The 21205-nt window shown below is 46.7% G+C and overlaps 1 protein-coding gene across 1 annotated transcript in view; it reads right to left on the bottom strand.

Annotated features, from left to right (window-relative positions):
• LOC144686672 (myosin light chain kinase, smooth muscle-like) overlaps nucleotides 1-21205 on the bottom strand; it is a 433503-nt gene that overhangs the window by 138379 nt on the left and 273919 nt on the right. Inside the window, exons 12-13 of the mRNA XM_078552188.1 lie at nucleotides 9215-9352; nucleotides 2481-2678 (exon numbers count right to left, since the gene is read on the bottom strand). Coding sequence (XP_078408314.1) covers nucleotides 2481-2678; nucleotides 9215-9352 — 336 coding nt within the window. The remainder of the gene's footprint in view (nucleotides 1-2480; nucleotides 2679-9214; nucleotides 9353-21205) is intronic.

Here is a 21205-nt window from a genome sequence, read left to right as displayed (position 1 = left end):
CTCCTACCAAGCCCACCCTCATTTCGCTCTCCAGGAGGCAGCCATCAACACCATATACCCTTCCCTTGCATATTCACCTGGACATCCCCCACCAAACCCCCCACTTACTCCTTCCCCCCTCAGAACTACTTCCCCCTCGGAACTCCATTCTCCTCCCCCAGACTCCTTCCCGCCTCTTATTCCTTCCCCCTCCTTACTCCTTCCTCCACCCTTACTTCTTCCTCACCCTTATTCCTTCCCTCTTTTTTATTCCTTCTTCCACCCTTTCTTCTTACTCCACCCTTACTTCTTCCCCGCTCCGGACTCCTTCCTTGCCCCAGATTCCTTCCTTTCCCTGGACTCCTTACCCCCTCTGGACTCCTTCCTCCCCCTGGGCTTCTTCTTCCCCCTAGACTCCTTCCCCACTCCGGGCTCCTTCGCCCTCCCGGACCCCTTCCCCCATCCGAACTCCTCCCTCTTATACCTACCTGCCCAGTTGCGGTATTCTCTCCCGTTAGCCCCTCTTCCCTGTACTCTCTCTCCCCTTCCCAACCTCAGCCCCCCTCACACCTTCATTCTGCCCCTCCCAACTTGACCCCACCGACACCTTCATTGCCCCCCTCCCAACCTCACCCCCGACGCCTTTGTCCCCCCCGAACTTCACCCCCTGATACCATCGTTTCCCCCCCTCCCAACCTCACCCTCCCACCCCCCACCGACACACCTTCCTCTCCCAGTCAAACCTAGACCTTCTTTTCCCACCTCCTGGTACATCTTCCTCTCCCACTCACAACTGGACCTTCCTCTCCAACCCCTCGACGATCATTCGTTGTGAGCAGACCCTCAACTGTAATTTTCCACTGGTGGTTTTCCACCTTCCGTGAGCTGTTATGCGACGGAGCCATGTCCATGAGAATCCACTCAGCACCCCATGGATGTTCCTCCAGGGTTACTGTCGGGCTCCAGCATCTTCTATTCCTTGGATGTCTGCGATGTGAGCAAGGCCCTGACGGTAAGTCCCAACTTCTGCACGTCACACTTGTCAAGATGTGTTCTGCACCGATGTGTTCTCCCGCTGACGTGGGAGGTAAGTTTGATGTGGGGGAGTGATTCTGGCGAGCTGAGCTTATAATGATATGCAGATGAAGTTGCTGATGTCTGGCGGCGGGAAACGCGGCCCACCATTGACAGGTGGAGTGGATGATTGCAAATGTGTTTCACGACGATGTGAAACCGATTTTTAGACTTCCTGCCATATTGTCTAGCCACGCCTGCCTGACGCCCGATGCCAGTGGGCATGGACGATTCCGCCCAGAGAGTAATGTATCTGGGTTTGCTGATGATACTAAGCCAGGTGGGAATGCAAGCTGTGAGGATGACACAAAGGGGCTGCAAAGGGATATGGATAGGTTAAGTGGGCAACAAGGTGGCCATTGGGAACAGAAATTTCTTCACCCAAAGGGCTGTGAATCTTTGGAATTCTCTACTCCAGAGGGCTGTGTATGCACTATCATTGAAAATATTTAAGGCTGAAATAGACAGATTTTTGGTCTCTCGTGGAATCAAGGGATATGGGGAGCAGGCGGGGAAGCGGAGTTGAAGCCCAACATCAGAGTCACGATCATATTGAATAGCGGGTCAGGCTCGACGGGCCAGATAATATGTTCTTACATTGTAAACATCTCTTTTAATAGATTTAATTAAATATTATTAATCTTATTACCAATTAATTGAGCATATTTTTGTCTTCACCACCTGGGCATTAAAATTTATCTCAGGACAGTGCACAAAGGAATATCTGGTAGGGAGGATCTCATGCCACCAACAAAATGAATTTAGCTTTCTTTTTATTTAAATGAATTGATGGCAATTCAGGCAGGTTCTGTAGCCTATGTGGGATCTTCCTTGCGTAATTTTGCTCTCTGGCCAGGATGTGCTTAATGTCTAAATGGTAAAAACAAGTCTACTCCAATGTTTGCATAGGTGCAGGATTTGAAGAGTGCACATTCAAACAGTTTACAAATAGTTACTTCAGGTCAGCATTAAATTAACATATGGAAGCAGGCTCTCAAAATTCTAAAACATAGACACTTCTGTGTCATAGATATGGTAAGCACATTGAGCCAGAGGTTTCCATGCATCCAAAACGTATCACCGAACATTATTCATTCTGTGCTGGCTGAGCAAAATAATACTGTGCTCTGAACTGATCTTACAAAACAATGAAATAGTTCATATTATTTTCAAATCCAGCCATATAAACAACCAACTCAATGGCAGTTTTAAACATTGTTTGTTAAAAAAATCTTAATGTTAAAAAACTTAATGTTGTGACATAATTTAAAGCACATAAATAGAACCAGAAGTTATTCTTTCTTGTTTATTTTTAAAGGCCACCATCTTCTTTAAATTAAAAGGATGATGCATGGAACACAGCTGCACACGGAAACACCACCAGTTAGTACTTAAACTGTTGAAATACAATTTGGGAAGAATAATACCTTGTACAGTTAGTATTGCCTGTGTCTGCACTTCCCCAATGTCATTCCAAACTTCACACGTATATTTTCCTGTATCTTCAGGAAAAACCTCCTGAATAAAAAGACTGTATTCATTTCCATTCTTCTCAAACTGAAAGTCTTCTGATTCTTGAATTTCCTTTCCATTATGGAGCCAGATAATTTCTGGGGCTGGATTACCTGATGGAATTAACACATTTATGAGCATTAACAAATAGAAAACATTTGCACGTTAGAATTTTCCAGCTATGATGATTATTATTATTATAATTATTATAATTATTTTCTGAGAGAAGGCAAACACATTCCTGCACAGTATCAAAGCTATTAAAGCGTTAAATAAATATAAGAGTTAAAACGTTTGTTGCAGACTGCCCCAGAAGCTTTTGGGTGAGATGTTAAAGTGAGTTCTTGTCTGTTCTCTGAGGTAGAAATAAAAGGTCCCATGGCACTATTTTGAAGAAGAGTAAGGGAGATATCACTAATGTCCTGGTCAATATTTAATCCTCAATCAACACCACATAAACAGATTATCAGGCCATGATCATATTGCTTTGTGGGAGCTTGCTGTGTGCAAATTTACTGCTGCGTTTCCTACATTACAACAGTGACTACATTCCAAAAGTACTTCATTGGCTGTAAAGCACTTTGGGACATTCTGAGGTCGTGAAAGGTGCTTTATAAATGCACATCTTTCTTTATTTTTTTCTACCAAAGAAGGTAATTTTCCTTCCAAAATTGTTGTGAAACAGGAAAATGTTTTGTCTGGAATTTCCCCACCCTATTTTGCAGTGTTATTTTTATTCTTGGCTAGCAATAGTTGTGACATGCTAACTCATCTATGATATTCTAGATGAACATTCTTACTCATATTTTTCAATATATACATGTTATTTATTTGACTCACAATTTGTGTGATTAATTCCATTACATGCATAGTATTCTCTATTCACCATTATCGTTAAGCTCGGGAAGCCTCTTCTCAGTTACATCCTATCTATTATACCATAGTCTTGATCTTTCATTGGTGGTGTGGAGCTTCACTTGCTCATGGTCATGTTCAAAAAAATCACAACTCCAGTCTTGTACACTGCATTCACACTGCGTCCAATTTTCAGCATCAAATGCAGGCCTTGTTGCTGCCTTGTGCATTTTACAAACAAAACTTATTAAAATGATGCCCTATGCCAACTTGCTTTGTGTTGGCCATGGCTCCTTCATAAAATTACTGAAAGCGAGTTTGTGCTTGCGATTTGCTGATCTTTGGAAGATTGGAAATATCTGGGTTGCTACATTTCACATTCCTAGAAGCCTCTACATTTGGCCCCCTTTTCTGCAGCTTACAGTTTACCAACAGTTAGTTGCCTGCCTTTTTTTGCCATTGCAGACAGCTGTTTTACAAGATGCAAAGTTAGGGATTGAAAATCCCTTTGGGATGTGCCACATGACTTGAACGAGGAGGAAACAAATTCATGAAGAGGCACAATCTTTAGGTGCAAAGGCATACAGGGGCTCTTTGTGCTTCTGGTGATACTCCAGGCCATGTCAGTTGTACATGGGGACATCAAAGAAGATCTGTTGCTAGCCCCTTTGCTTCACCGGTTATCTGCTTATATTCAAACTATATTGGCGACCAATAAATTACTCACCAGTAAAGTGGCAATATCATTTTTCTTATGCTGCTTGATCCCCAAGCCCACCAGGGGGACATCAGTCAAAGCAGTCTGTCTGCTGTTCACAAATCCAGAAAACAAGTGACAGGCACCAAGAGGAAATTACATGGGGCTTTCCCAGTGGAAAAAAACCCAGGAACTCATCTATTGCTAACTTCACAGTTTAGTCATCTGAAGGGGAGTGGGTATGTAGCAGCCTGAGAGGCCAAGCAGCCTAAATCCCACGAACAGGAGGAGGAGGAGGAGGAAGACGACACAGTAGGAACGGCATGTGCAGGCTGGAAGTGAAATTTCTTGCGTGCCAACTACATATAGTAGATAGGTGCATCCTGTTACTGGCCAGCTGTGGTTGTACTATGAAAACAAAAACATTAATGTGACATACGTTCCCATCACTTAACTGGCGTTGCCTTCTCCTGCCCCATTCCCATACTTAAACCTCACCACAGTTGCAATCAACAGACAAGTGCCAGACAAAAAAAATCTCTATTTATTTTGTGGTAATTTGAATGGGGTGCTTCCCACTCCCCACTCTTATACTATAGCAAAATTATTCTTAAGTGTGAACAGCAACTGAAGCTCCAAGTTGTTGTTGAGTGCCATGGTTCCATTGGAATGCTTGTGCATCTCCAGCGTCTGGGTGCAAGTTTGTGAAATTTGTGAGAGAATTCTGTTCATTTGTACATCAATAAATCTCATCCACAACATTACTGTTCTGCACTGCTACACATCCTGGGACAGCTGCTGCAGGTTGCTCACAAAGGATTGAAAGAAGGTTGACAATGCTTTTTGATCCTGTTTGAAGGCACTGATTCCTTGCTCATTGAATAATGGCATTGGCTGGCAGCTTGATCATCTCTTTTATTTTCTTCACCTGTGATCTCCACTTGCTCCTACTAATCCCCTCTTCAATTGTAATTGTACTTCATTTGGGGCAGAATTTTGCCCTTGGTGGGCGTACGGGCCCCACCGGCTCGGCAGCGGGCGGGCAGCCGATCGACGCTGCCGAAATGGGCCCTGCCGCCATTTTAAGTGGGTGGGCCAATTATCCCGCCAGTGGGCGGGAGGGATTCCACAACCGTCAGAGTGCGCTCTTTCACACATGCGCGCGAAAGAGCGCACATCTCCCTAAGATCAAGTGCTGCCTCAGGGAGAGCGTTGAAAGTTTTTGAAAGTGTAAAAATAGAAAAGTAAAAAAATTATTAACATGTCCCCCTCATGGGACATGTTAATAAATATCACAGAAACATTATTAAAGATTTTTAAAACCAACATGAAACCTCATCCCGCTGGTGGATGAGGTTTCATGTTTTTTCTATTGCCCGCTGGGGCTCCTGGCCTGCCCGCCAGCCTTAAGGTTGGACCGTCAGGTCCTTTAATTGGTTTTAACTATCCTGTCAATGGCCTCAATTGACCATTGACAGGTCGGCGGGCCCACAGCTGATCGCGCTGTCCCCCGGCATTCCTGAATATTTAAATGGGGCGGGATGATGTTGGGGGTTCCCCCTGACGTCATCCTGCGTCATTTTTGCATTGGCACGCAGGCCCCGCCCCCAACTCGCCGACGGAAAAATTCTGCTCCTGGTGTTCCTTCCTCAAACTCACTGACTAAGAGCTCTGAAGTGCTATCACCTCTGCTGGAGCGAAGGACAGGTGATGTGCCTGATGCAATGTGCTGTGAAATGCTTGGGGCCAAAACATCGTAAGTCTCCTCATCTTGGGAATAACCTACAAGAAAAGAATATATTTTACAATGCATTCCCAAGTTGATGGCTTCAAAGGTAAGTAAAATCTATAGTGCTTCATGCAGCAGAGTAGCAATTTTAGGACCTGTTTCTAGGGGCAGAATTTTACATTCCGTGGGTGGGCGCATGCCCGACCTGATCGGGCATAAAATAGGGTGTAATTATGTCGGGTGAGCTTCCCAACCGCACTGCACTGCGTGACATTTTGGTTGATGAGCATGCGCGAGAGTTAGCAGCGCACCCACCGCCAATTAAGAGGCTTATTAAAGCCATTAAAAAGCCAACTGATGCCAATTTTTTGCTGCCCGTCCAACATTCGCCGGGCAGGCGAATCGGCTAGGCGGCCTTTGCATTTTTGAGGAAACCTCATCCAAGGGCAGGATGAGGTTTCTGAGATTAATTAAAAAAAATAAAAATGTTTGGGCAGAATTTTTATTATCTATATGTTTAGCTGAGTGAGTCCGATGTGTGAACATTTTTTTTCGGAATTTCCTACTATTTATTTTCGTATTTAAAATTCTTCAGCTCCCTGAGACAGTTGTCTGCCATGAGGGAGCTTACATTGCACGCTCCCCCGCGCCCGCCCTGACATCAGCGCTCGCCCTCTTCCCGCCCCCGCGCCGGCAGTGCTGAGCCTTTCAGCGCATGCTTCACGCTGGCTGGCCGTTAATTGGCCAGCCTGCGTGAAATCGCGGTCGGCAGCCGATCGCGGGCAGTGGACCGTTTCCTGGCCACTCCAGGGCCCACCCACCGTGCCTGCCCAATGACCCAAAAATCCTGCCCCTAGGATTCTGAAACAGATTCTCAATTTTAAGGATCATATCAAATGAAAAATACTTGTTGGATGGCAACACAACGACTTCTTACCCCAAGCTTGCCAATGCAGCTTCCTGTCCAAAGAATGATGACCATCTCCTCATCTACTCAGTATTGCTGGCCCACTTTTGACCTGGTCCTTTCCCAATGGTTGTGAGCACCCTTCACCTGTAAATATTTATAAAGATGTTTGCAAGCGTAGTGCAGATGAATATAGCACTCAGTGCCTTGATGGTCTACAACTCCATGAGTTGTGGGCGTGGTTTGTTTGGAATTACTGACTGCCCCCCACCTCCTCTCATTGGCAATGTGACATGTAGATTCAAGAAAATGATGTGAACAAGGTTATGTATTGGCTTGGCTGGTAATCTCTGAAGTCAAAACAGACAGACTGTTGTAATGAGGTCACATCTTGTATGAATGAATAGTATAAGTGTAGGCAAACGTACCTACATTTACATTGACATTTCTTTTGGTGTCATTGAAGCTCTTTCTCAACTTCATTTCCTCACCTCATGATCTCTGCCTTAGTAGCATGGGCCCCTGCTTTCAGAAGTGGATAGTCGTCTGTTTCAGAAATGACTGCTTTCCTTCACCACATCTCCTATAACAGGATCTCCAAGGTGTCATTTGTAAAAGCAGGAGGTTGTCATTACGAATATCTGCAAGATATTTGTTGCTCCTCCACCTTCACTCAGCTGCAGTACTCCCCTACTCCTCTTCAAGAGCAAACAACACTCTTTAAGTTCAGCCTGTTGGTCTAATCTTTTGCAGCCAACCAGTCTCCACATCCTACTCTGAATAATTTCCATCTATAGCAAAATGACTCAGATGAGATGGAGAAGCCTAACATGTGAAAATTAGGCCAGGTCAGCCCTCAATGTTGGCATATATGTGTCACAAGTGTCTACATCTCTAATTCTACAGATTCAGCACAATTATGCTCATAAAACGTGTACAATCATATTGATCTTAAGATGGCAAAACCTCACATAACTTAACAAGTGCACCTCAATACCCATTATGCTGTATAAATAGGAAAGTAATTCTTTGTGACCAACTGGAAGACGCCCTCATTCATCATTAGTATTTCATTACAAATTAAAATTATTGTGCTTCCTGTATCACTAATATTGAAAATGAATGTCAATGAACCACTCTAATTTTACATACCAAATCAGAGCCATACATTTGCATGGCCAATCTGACAGGCTCTTGAAAACTCCGACATGCTGGGTCCTGACCCTCAGTTAGTTTCCTGTGTGGCCCTCTAAGGGCAGGAGCACTGGGCTGAGTTTTTGCAATGTAGGCAGGAAACAAGAGCCAAGTTTGTTTTCAGGTCAGAGACCAGCTCCAGGGGGAAACTGATTAGTTAAGACTTTAATGTGGGTGAGCTGTTAATTGGCATGGAGATGGGTTCCCTGTCCAAGTAAGGGTGGTGGGTGGGCCCTCAAAGCTGGAGGACTAATCAAAAGCCTTTTTGTTGCAGAGGTATACCCAGCTACAGTACAAGCTAAGTAACTGAGAGGGATCTCAACAAGAAGATGTCCTCTAAGACTCTTTATAAAAGCAGGCAGGCCACTACTGTGGGAGGTGGGGGTGAGGGGGAATTCCCTCTACAGGGTGCTTTTTGGCTGCACCCGCACCCAGACAGGAAGGGAGTGCCTGGATTACTGGCAACCCGACCTCTTGCTGGGTGTCTGCCTCCAGGCAGTTAGTCTGCCCCTCGTCACCTTGGTATACTGGAAAATCCCAGTCGGCCTCCTAAACTCACCTTTAACAAGACTCTTAATGAGCTTAATTGCCTGCCTACCTCATAGGGTGGCAGGGGTGGGGCATGGCACACAGCCTTCCTGGGCCCTGAACACACCTCCTCCAAAACGTCCAGTGCCAGGATGGCATCCTGCAACTAACCCGGTGCCTGTATTTTTGGTGACCCCCAATCTCCGTTCCTGCCTTTGGAAATTCAACCCATATACTCCCACAAGGAACCTTGGTGCAATGAGGGCAGGGCCAAGAACGGGGACTTCATAAGTCAGGATTTCCCAATCCTAGATCCTCAATAGGGACCCTTGGTGCATGTCCACCTGGTAGCTGCCCAATAGGCCCACTTGGGGATTAAAGCCAGGAGTTTGGTTTATTTTAGGGGTATTTTAGCAGCCTCCTTCATCTAAGGGCCACTCAGGACACCTACAGTCTTTTCCAAAGGAACCTAATATGTGTCTCCCCCACCCCTGAATTCCCCTCTGCTCCCTGCTGTCCAGCCACCACTGACATACAAGAGCCTTTTGCAAGTGGGTGTTGCACTTCCAAAAGTCTGTTCTACAGGACCCTTCACAGCCCCATCAACTAACGGCAGGGTTAGTGATGCAGTTCTGCCACAGGCACATTCCCAGCGGACTTTCTAGGCTCTGATCTCTTTTCTCACTTGATTTCATGTGATAGGGGGTTACATACTATTTGCTCAGAATGATTGCCTCACCTGCCACTTCCACTGTCATTCTCACTTGGCTACCATCCATAACCTGCAGGTCAGTCAACTCCTTCAGGATGATCGGGGCAAAAGTCCTTTCGGAATCTTCAACACTTGCACTCTCAGTCTTCTTGGTGGTCTTTCTTTCTGTTTACAAAACAAAATCTATGTATAAAACAACTTTAATGGCGTTTACAAGGATTAATTTTAAGATGCTATAGCAGAGAATTTTCAATAAGCGAAATCTTGAGCAGAAGTACGATAGTGTATGATTCATGTCCACCCTGTGTGTGAAGTGGGCTGACCCAGCTATAATACTGGTGTCAGCCTAAGTTCAATATTTAGGGCAAACTCCAGGGTTCAACAATGAAGCTTGGGAGCTTGCCCATGTATGGTAAACTAGCATGCTACAGCAGGATTTAAAGGCCTACAGTATCTCCAAGAGAAACCACTTATCAAAAAGTATTGAGCGCAGAGCACAACAGTCTCGAGAAAAGATTTGTCGGAGGGTAGAGAATCATCAGCATCTCTGATGATGTGATGCTAGATGAACTGAGCCAGAAGACCAGGTAATGCAAGCTCCAAAGAGGGCTGCACAAGGGTAGTGGAAACAGTAGCTAGTGCAATCAGTGCCACAGGCAAAGTCACAAGAATGACAACTAAGTTCCATAAAACAATATTTAATAGTCTTACCAGGTTAGATAAGCCAAGAAGAGCAAATCAAACCTTCCAAGAATGTACTTATTCACCACAAACATCATCAAAGACACCACTAGTATCTTAAAGAAATTTCATTGATTTGGAGGTGTTGGAGATTGGAAATTAGAAGTGCGGATGCAGAAATACAGGCTGGCTATGATCTCAAGAATCATTATGGTGTACTGCACGCCGCACAATTTTGACTTATGAAGAAGCCTTCTCCTAGGTATGGTCCAGAGGACAAAGGACTCCATGGGCAGCTGGAAAGATAAACAAGAAACAGCAGCAGCCTGAAAAGCTACAAAGGACAATGCAAGTTTGTGTCACAACACCTTCCAAACCTGTGGCCTCTACCACCTAAAAAAATTAGGGCAGCAAGCCCACATGGGAACATCACCACCTGCAAAATCCCTTCTAAGTCACATGCCATCCTGACTTGAAAACATTTCGCCATTCGTTGACTGTCACTGGATCAAAATCCTGGAACTCCTTCCCTAACAGCACTGTGGGTGTACCTATACCACATGGACTGCAGCAGTTCAATAAAGCAGCTCACCACCAACTTCTCAAGGGCAATTATTGATGGGCAATAAATGCTGACCTTGTCAATGATGCCCATATCACATGAACGAATAAAAAATTTAAGACCTTGCAATTAGGTCTGACCACTGTATTAACAATCCCCTCTGTGGAGGTCTTGTGGCACAGTAGGTTGTGTCCCTGCCTCTGAGCCAGAAGCTCCAGATTCATCCCACCCCAGGACTTGATGGTAAAGGAAGGTGTGTTCATAATGTGGCCACACAGGTTGAGCATCAACTAGCAAATCCTTCCAACACAGGACAATGGCAGATGGTAAGAGTAGGAGAGATTCCTGGTCAACTGTATGATTGAAAGAATGTTGGAGCTTCTACCATCAGAATCCATAGCTCCACACTACAACATGCATGTGGAAGAGCATGTTGCCATAGCAACTCAGACTCCTTGAGTGAACTGCTACACACTACATAAGTCCTCTTTCTTCTAACCACAAATATGCCAAAAGACCAGGATTTTCTGGTAAAATAATGCAGTCTAATGTGCAGATTGTTATTAGTGTGCAAATTATCCAGCAATTTGTAGCAAGATTTGCACAGTTCTGTTGATAGTCTTGTGAAAATAACAGCTCAGCACTAACCTCCCCATGAATTTCAAGGAAGTGCAGCAGTTCCGCTGTTAAAATGAATTAAACTAGCCACAGAGAGTTAGGACTAGTGTTCAACACAGTCAGGTCACTTTTAATGATTTTAATGACAAGCTTTATGTTTCTCAACCTCTCTGGGCCTGAAAAGGACCAATTGAAATGGAGGTGTCTTGTTTCTGCAGTCAGTAAAAAGTTCTTGGATATTTTTAAAAGTTCATTTTTGTTCTTACTTTTCATCTCTGTCTCTTTTTCTCTAACTGTTAATCTAACATTTCTTTCCCTCTTTTTCTTCCTTTTTGTATCTAGTTTGACTTTAATTCATCCTATTCCTTTATCCATCATTCCATTGTTTCTTTTGTTATCCTTAATCTCATTTGTTTCATTGGTCGCATTGTTCACCAAGATCCCAGATGTCCTGTAGATCCTGGTATCAGTTGCATTTTCAGCAATGTGCAATGGAAACCATTTCAAGCTGAATTGTGAGGAATAAAATCTAATGAAAGGGGCACACTGCGAGATGCCCCACTCCAGCAAGATCTGGGCTATTAACCTTGCATTCAATGGTCACGAACTAAGACATAGGCAGAGTATTTGTTCATAGGTTGGGTGGAATTTTCCATTCTCTCTGGCATCAGGCGTGATCGGTGGCATGAGCGGACAATAAGGCATGATCAGTTTTACAACAGCATGAAACCAGTTCCTGATCGTCCCCTCAGCCAGCCAATGGCAGGCCACGTTTCCCACCATTGGACGTCGGGAACCCCATTGTAATGCATCAGCATATCATTATAAGGCCAGCCTGCCGGATTCATCCACCCACCCCCCGCTGCCGCTGGATTGTCCATCCACATTGGCGGCAAAGCACATGTCGGCGGCAAAGCAGGCGTGCATAAGAATAAAAGAAATAGGAACGGGGGTAGACCAATCGGCCCCTCGAGCCTGCTCCGCCATTCAATAAGATCATGGCTGATCTTCTTGTGTTTCGATTTCCACATTCCCATCTAACCTCAGTAACCTTTGATTTACAAGAGCAGGTCAAAGGCTAGGAATCTTGTGACGAATAACTCACCTCCTGATTCCCCAAACCCTGTCCACCACCTACAAGGCACAAGTCAGGAGTCTAATGGAATACTCCCCACTTGCCTGGATGAGTGCAGCTCCCACAGCATTGAAGAAGCTGGACACCGTCCAGGACAAAGCAGTCTGCATGATTAGCACCACATCCACAAGCATCATTCCCTCCACCACCGACGCACAGTAGCAGCAGTGTACCATCTAAAGCACTGCAGGAGTTCAACAAGGCTCCTTCAACAACACCTTCCAAACCCATGACCACTATCACCTAGAAGGACAAGGGCAGCAGATAGATGGGAAAACCACCACCTGGAAGTTCCCCTCCAAGTCACTGACCATTCTGACTTCGAAATATATCGCCGTTCCTCTACTGTCGCCAGGTCAAAATCCTGGAACTCCCTTCCTAACAGCACTGTGGGTGTACCTACACCACATGGACTGCAGCGGTTCAAGAAGGCAGCTCACTACCACCTTCTCAAGGGCAATTAGGGATGGGCAATAAATGCGGGACCAGCCAGCAAAGCCCACATCCTGTGAATGAATAAAAAAATAAATTCCCTTGTCTAACAAGAATCTATCTACCTCTGTCTTAAAAATACTCAATGATCCCGCCTCCACCGCCTTCTGAGGCAGAGAATTCCAAAGTTGCACAACCCTCTGAGAGAAAAAATTTCTCCTCATCTCTGCCCGAAAAGGGCGACCCCTAATTTTAAAACATTGCCCCCTAGTTCTGGACTCACCCACAAGAGGAAACATTCTTTTGACGTCCACCTTGTCAAGGCCATTCAGGATCTTGTATATTTCAATCAAATCACCCCTCACTCTTCTAAACTCCAGTGGAAACAAGCCCAGTCTGTCCAACTTTCCCTCATAAGACAACCCACTCATTCCGGGTATCAATCTCGTAAACCTCCTTTGAACCGCCTCCAATACATTTTCATCCTTCCTTAGATAAGGAGACCAAAACTGCCCATGGTATTCCAGGTGCGGTCTCACCAATGCCTTGTATAACTGAAGCATAACATCCTTACTTTTATGTTCAATTCCTCTTGTAAAAAGGATAACATTCCATTAGCCTTCTTAATTACTTGCTGTACCTGCACACTAATTTTTTGTGACTCATGTACTAGAACACCTAGATCCCTCTGCACCTCAGAATTACACAGCCGTTCTCCATTTAAGTCATACTCTGCTTTTTTGTTCTTCCCGACAAAGTGAACAACTTCACATTTTCCCAAATTAAACTCCATTTGCCAGATCTTTGCCCAATCACTCAACCTATCTATATCCATCTTAAGGGAAGCCCTGCCATTGAGGTGACTGGTGGCTGGAGGGGGCGTTAAGGGCAGTGCTGCCATTGAATATATCGCACAAGCATTCAGGGTGGGGAGTAGGGGTGGGCGAGGGAAGTGGTCACACATTCGGGAAACCTATATAAAGTGACCATTCCTCTGCAGCTGAGGCAGGTTATGCGCAGCCACAGCGATATGATTGGGGTTGGGCTCCTATCTTATCTGTCCACTCAAGCAACGCAGAGGCATCAAAATGCCACCAAGTGCTCCAGAGCTTTTCCACTGCCCCCTGCCGGCACAGACTGCAAATTCATGAGCATTTTAGTGGACTGCAGAACAGTTGGACGACTGCACACGTCGTACAATCTCCTCGATAAAGCTGGCCATGGAGGCTCTCACAGCTTCTTGCAATGTCAGTATCCTGATTTGGACCAGTCTCCCCCACGGTTCATGCTAACAGAGCAGCCTTGCAGCGCCAGAATCTCTGTCCATCCATGCAGTGGCCATCACACTTAACCAGACAGGTTCTCAGTACGCCCATGCTAACCATGTGTCTCTCTTTTTCATCTTGCAGGGGGAGTACATCGGGATCATGGACTCTGGTGAACTAGCTGTATGCCTGATGGTCTACAGAGAGCAAAGACGACGGAGGAGAGAGTGACTGAGGCTCCTGGCTGTGCAGAGGCAAGAGCAGCAACCTCAGGATGAAGGGGTGGCAGGTTGGTGCCCAGCGACACCCAGGGTCTATAGACGCCGCCTGTCATTTCTGCAGGTGACCAAGAACCAGTGTCGCCGAAGACTGCGCATGTCTAGGGAACTGGTCAGTCACATCTGCCACCTGCTGCAGGATTTGGCGCCATGGACACATGGAGGGCATCCACTGTCAGTGGCCGTGAAAGTGATTGTAGCTCCTTTCAGGGCTCCACAGGTGACCTCTGTGGGATCTCACAAGCCTCCACCCACAAATGCATCCATGAGGTCACAGATGCCATTTTTGCAAGGGCACACAACTTTGTGCATTTCGCCTGGGCCTAGGACAGCCAGGATGCAAGAGCGATTGAAATCGCTTAGATCTTGGGTTTCCCACAGGTGCAGGGTGTGATTGACTGCACTCACGTCTCAGATCTCCATCGCAACACACAGTAAACTATATCAACTGCAAGGGGTTCCATTCGCTGAATGTGCGACCATTAGAAACGCATCCTGCAGATGTGCACATGGTTTCCAGGGAGTGTGCACGACGCCTACATCCTGAGTCCTTCGCGAATCCCTGGAGTCTTCCAGAGTCCACAGAGGGTTGGCTCCTTGGGGACAAGGGCTACCCACAGAGGCCGTGGCTGATGACACCCATGTGGCGGCCTCAGACTGCAGCAGAGCGACGCTATAATGAGGCCCTAGCTGCAGCTCACAACTTGGTGGAGCAGACCCTTCGGGATGCTGAAGATGAGGTTCCGGTGCCTAGACCGGTCTGATGGAGCCCTGCAGTACAGTCAGCAGAGGATGTCACGCATTGTCGTCATCTGCTGCACCCTTTACAACCTGGTACTCCAACGGGAAGACGAGCTGGCTGAGGAGGAGATGAAGGAGCTGCACGTCTTCTCTGATGAGGAGGACACCGATGGGGATGAGGGTGAGGAGGTCCTCTGAAGCAACGATGACGGGGTTGAGGCCCTCACACTGGCTAGACGAGGCAGGCCCTCATAGCTGCTAGATTTGTGGAAGATGATGACGACATGCAGTGAGGAGACACCATAGATCCTCACATCGCATCTATGAATGTTTGACTCCGGTCTGGCTTATGGCAACGCAAATACCCTATGTGAGAATGCTCCTGTCATGGAGATGCAGTGGAGGCCCTAATAATCGCTCGAGTGCAGGAGAATGATGACGACATGCAGTGAGGACACTCCATAGATCTTCACGTAGCCTCTGAGAATGACTCCTATCTGGCACAGGGCAGATCGTTTGCGCTCCGTGATTAGGGTCATATCATGGAGGTGCAGCCATGAAACTGTAGAAGCATCTGATCCTTTGTCCATATTCAGCACCTGAGCCCTTAAAGAGCACAGCATCAGTGGTCTCAGGTACTGAAGAGATGGGGGCCAGCCCCTTCTTAAAGGTGCTGAGAGCACACAGAGAGAATGATGGAACTCTGTGGTGCCTGCCCACAACATTCTAGCAGCAATGACAAGCACCACTGAGGTGCAGGAGTTTCCAGGGAGTGTGAGGCCGGATCATCACTTTGGTCTGAAGGATGTACAGTGCACAGGGAAGAGGCCCTAGGCTGAGACACCTGCCTTTATCTTGTGTGGTTTTTTTATTCATTCACAGGATGTGGGCTTCGTTGGCTGGGCTAGCATTTATTGCCCATTCCAGGTTGCCCTCAAGAAGGTAGTGGTGAACTACCTTCTTGAACCGCTGCAGTCCATGTGGTGTAGATACACCCACAGTGCTATTAGGAAGGGAGTTCCAGGACTTTGATCCAGTGACAGTGAAGGAAAATTGATATATTTCCACTTCAATACAGTGACACTTGTCTAGAGCGAGTGTTCCTTGCCACTTGTCAGCCCAAGTCTGGCTATTGTCCAGGTCTTGCTGCATTTTGACATGGACTGCTTCAGTATCTGAGGAGTCACGAATGGTGCTGAACATTGTGCAATCATCAGTGAACATCCTCGCTTCTGACCTTATGATCGAAGGAAGGTCATCGATGAAGCAGCTGAAGATGGTTGGGCCTAGGACACTACCCTGAGGAACTCCTGCAGTGATGTCCTGGAACTGAGATGATTGACCCCCAACAACCACAACCACCTTCCTTTGTGTTAGGTATGACCCCAACCAATGGAGAGATTTCCCCCGATTCCCATTGACTTCAGTTTTGCTAGGGCTCCTTGATGCCACTCTCTGTCAAATGCTGTCACTCTCACCTCACCTCTGGAGTTCAGCTCGTTTGTCCATGTTTGAACTAAGGCTGTAATGAGGTCAGGAGTTGAACTCACCTCTAGACTCCCCAAAGCCTGTCCACATCTACAAGGTACAAGTCAGGAGTGTGATGGAATACTCCCCACTTGTTTGGATGAGTGCAGCTCCCACACCACTCAAGAAGCTTGACACCATCCAGGACAAAGCAGCCCACTTGATTGGCACCACATCCACAAACATTCACTCCCTTCACCACCAACGCATAGTAGCAACAGTGCATACCATCTTGATGTTCAATGGCATTACCATCACTGAATCCCCCACTGTCAACATCCTGGGAGTTACCATTGACCAGAAACTGAACTGGACTAGCCATATAAATACTGTGGCTACCAGAGCAGGTCAGAGGCTAGGAATCCTGCATCGGAAACCCACCTCCTGATCCCCAAAGCCTGTCCACCATCTACAAGGCACAAGTCAGGAGTGTGATGGAATACTCCCCACTTGTCTGGATGAGTGCAGCTCCCACAATATTCAAGAAGCTTGACACCATCCAGAACAAAGCACCCCACTTGATTGGCACCACATCCAAGAACATTCACTTCCTCCAGCACTGACGCATAGTAGCAGCCGCATGTACAAGACGCACTTCAGGAATTCACCAAGGCTCCTTTGACAGCACCTTCCAAATTCACAACCACTACCATCTAGAAGAACAATGGCAGCAGATAGATGGGAACACCACCATCTGTAAGTTCCCCTCCAAGTCACTCACCATCCTGACTTGGAAATATATCGCCATTCCTTCACTGTTGCTGGGTCAAAATCCTGGAACTCCCTTCCTAACAGCACTCTGCCTACACCACATGGACTGCAGCGGTTCAAAAAGGCAGCTCACCATCACCTTCTGAAAGGCAACGAGGGATGGGCAATAAATGCTGGCACAGCCAGCGAAGCCCACATCCCAAGAATGAATATTCAAAAAAATGGGGTAACTGGAGTGAGATTGAGCTGTCTGGCACCCCTCTTGCGTAGACACTGTTAGAGGCCAACTATGGCATCTGCAATGGAGTTGAGTCCGCTGTGGCACTGGCACACTCCTCAGCCTATGGTGTTGCTGAGGTCACAGGAAGAGGGGCGTTGGATGGGCCGGACACTCAGAGTCACCTGGATGGATGGGCCTGGAGTGTGCACCTGCTGATACTCCTCCCTGTGAATGCCCGGGAGACTCAGGTTGACTCGTTGAGGAGCAAGTGTAGCTGGAGTGAGATAACTGCCCGGCACCCCTCTCATGTAGACTCTGTTGGAGGCCAACTATGGCACTTCAATGGAGTTGAGTCCATGCAGCAATATGGGAGCGAAGTCCTAGACCAAGCTTTCCATGGCGGCCGCCATTCTACAAGCATTGACCTTGGTGCTTTGGTATGCCGGTGCTATCACTCAGAGTGAAGGCGGAAGAAGTCCTCCATCATACCTTGCAATGTGAGGAGTGCAGCAGACATCTCTTCCTGACATTCCCGAGCTTGCCTTTGCAGCTCCAGCAACTGTGACATGACCGAGTCCAGAGGCTCGACAACTGACTTGGACTCAGCAGGTTTCTGGCCTCCAGCAGTCCTCTGAATGCCAGAAACCTGGGAAGTCCCTGACTCCGCCTGCTGTGGATCAGATGGTGCAATGTGTTCACCAGATTGTGATCCTGGGGCTACTCTAAAGCTAGGTCCCACCAAGGTGTGTGTCTCTGTGCTGGTGGAGGGTGTGGGTGAGCGCTGTGACAGGACTTCAGGGAGGGTGCCTCCAGATTCCTCTTCAGATGTTTCTTCGGGGCTTGATTGGAGGCCCTGGGTCATGGACTCCATTGGCTGTTTGGCAGATGTGCCTGTGAAAGCAAGAAGAGATAATTAGCGCATGGCAGTGGCCTGTGAAAGAGGACACATCACTCACGGCATGGTTGTCTGATGGATGTTGCACTGCTGGGTCCTCACTTGGTAGAGCACTGCCGACCTCACTGTCAGCACAAGACCGGTCCAGATCATCACCAGTCAGCTGGATGGCTGTGATTTTAAAGTCCATTAGGGCCTTGATTTCGGGCATTTTGACACCGGTCTGCGACCTCTCCCTCTTGTTGTAAGCCAGCTTGTCCTGCATGAATAGAGATGGAGAGAGTGTAAGCAGGACACCTACTAGGCCAGATGATAAGTATGCCTGGTCTGTGTGGGAGGTGAGTGGTCAGGGTGAGGATAATGACGGTGAGTGTCAGAGAGTGAATGGTGATGTCCCTTGAACCGGCAGTGAGTGAGGGCCCTCTGGATGTGTGATGGGTTTGTGAGTGTGTGAATTGAGAGTGATGAGAAGAGTGACTTACCCTGGCAGAATGGAGGAGCTCATTCATCCTCTTGCAGCACTGGGTGGCTGTCCTCTTTTGAAGGGCATTGGCACTGACCACCACTGCCACTGCCTCCCAAGCCGGATTAGTGTTGTTGCTGCCCATCCTGCAGCCAGAGTGGGTGTAGAAGACATCCCAGCAGGCCTCTATGGCATCCAAAAGGCGCTTGAGGGACAAGTCGCTGAACCTGGGGGCTGCAGTCCTCATCAGTTTCAGGACCGTGTCTTCCGTGCAGCAGTGGTGGTCTGGAAGCATTGAGATGTGTGCTTGTGGCTAGACTTTAAATATGGCGCCCGGCGTGATGCAGTGGCAGGATGATGGCTGGCAGGCGAATGAGAGCCCACCCACCATGGAAACGGGTGTTTCCTGGGAGTGCATAAATAATATGGCAGGTTTGGGATGATACAGCGTGAAAACCTGCCATCGCGGCCGGCGGGTAAACATCGTTTTACCTGCTCGCTACTGCACTGAGTGCAAATCTGTGATGATTTCGCCCAATGATTAGAAAGTAGCATTCTCTGTGACAAACTACTGTTAAAACAGAATCCATAAAATACTTTGTAAAAGAATTACATTGCCGCTTGAAAAGCAAGGACTAATATGAAGAGCAAGCTAGTGAGTGGAAGACTAGATGACGTAATTGGAGAAAGCTACAATAGATTTCATGGGCTACATGCTTGCTTCTGTACTGCAAAATTCTATAATTCAATTTACACCCTGTAGTGCTTTATTAATTTCAGAGGTTAGATTGGACTAATGTTCACTGAAGAGCTGCTTCACACACTTCAGTTTGGTGTAGGCACATCTAGACCCAGTTTAGTAGTTGATTTCATAGAGATGCTGTCATCCCTTCTATCAGTAATAATTGCCACTATTTAGATCTAAACTCAAAATCCAGAGCAGGCTGAACAACATTCACCATTGCAGTGCACTTAATGGATGATTTCAAGATACGTAAGAATGTGACTGGACGCTCATACAATACAAGGAATGGGAATGCAATGGACATGTAAAGCAATATACAAGAGTTATCAGTCAATTGGCACTCATAGGAAAAGGGATATTTAAAACAGAAAATATTGACTTTCATTAATTATTCTTCGTCATGATGGGGTTCTTTAATGCCAGTTGAAATGGAGCTTGTCTTGCTTTCATCTGTTTTCCATACTTTTCTCAGTATGGGCGTACTTTAATATTATTTTCAGTTGATACTTGAATAGAATCGTTTAATTTTGTTTATTGTTTGAATATTTATACAACATTTGAAGAGCAGGCTATTTTTCCAATGTCTGGATGTGAAGGATGTGAATAGATGGCTAAGGAGTATCTCACAGATGAATGTACAGAACTAACCTTCATTAAAGGAAAGGTGTCATCATACATGTGCCGTCTTAGAGGAGAATGGAGTTAGTTCTAGAAAGTCTACAAGGAGGAAGTTCAAAAGCAATTAATAAAAAAAAAAAATCACTCATGGTCCTCTTTAGAGGTTTTGTAAGAACAAATAATATTTTGGGAACTGGAAACATGATAAAGGCCCAAAAGGCCTATCGCTTTTTCATCTCACAATAACCCTCAATTCCTTCTGTCTAAATAAATCAACATCCTAGTAATGTTGCCGAATAGCATGTTTTCCACTTGCTGAATGTCCTCCAAGCTCCCAATGTGGCGGGCAGGAAGAGCACACAAATTTCCTGCTGCCACAGTTTGAGTAATCTGGGAGGAAATCATGGGGTCATTAAAAATAAGGGCCGGAATTTTCCAACCCCATTGGCATCAAGCATCATGGTGGGTGTGAGTGGACAATATGGTAAGACCACCAAAAATTGGTTTCACGATGCCGTGAAACCAGTTTGCGATCGTCCGCTCCACCCATCAATGGCAGGCTGTGTTCCCTGCCGCCGCATGTCGGGAACTTAATTTCAGTACTTTAGCATCTCATTATATGCTCTGCTTGCCGGAGTCATTCCCCCACACTGGATCACCTGGACGCATCGGCGTGATTGAGTGCCAACATGTTTCACAACTGAACATAAGCGAGGTACACCTTGCAAGCTGCACTTCGTTCCGGACTTCAAGTTTTGTTTGCCTACCTCACTTCGGGCAGCACTCACAGTCATCAGCACCAGGCTTCGCATGTAGCACCACATCACTTTTAAAGGGGCTCACTGGAAGGTCTCTACTTACCAGACTGTAAGGCTTTGTACGGCTGCAGGGCTAGGGCTTGCTTGGGGAAGGGAGAGAAGTAGCCTCAGGCAAGGGAAGAGGCTGCAGGGCGAGGACTGTACTGGGAAGGGGGGTATCCCAGGGTGTGTGTGGGGGCACATGTTGATCTGTGCAAATGGCCTCAAGATGGTGAGGGCTGAGGAGGCAATTTCCAGAGGAGATGAGGCCAGATGGACATGTGAGGAAATGTGTGTGAGAATGGGTGGTGATGTCCCTTGAGCTGGCAG

This window comes from Cetorhinus maximus, chromosome 11, assembly GCF_964194155.1.
Source record: "Cetorhinus maximus chromosome 11, sCetMax3.hap1.1, whole genome shotgun sequence".
Taxonomy (NCBI): Eukaryota; Metazoa; Chordata; class Chondrichthyes; order Lamniformes; family Cetorhinidae; genus Cetorhinus; species Cetorhinus maximus.
The sequence above is the reverse complement of the archived record's forward strand: the minus strand, read 5'-3'. Positions and strand labels throughout refer to the sequence as shown.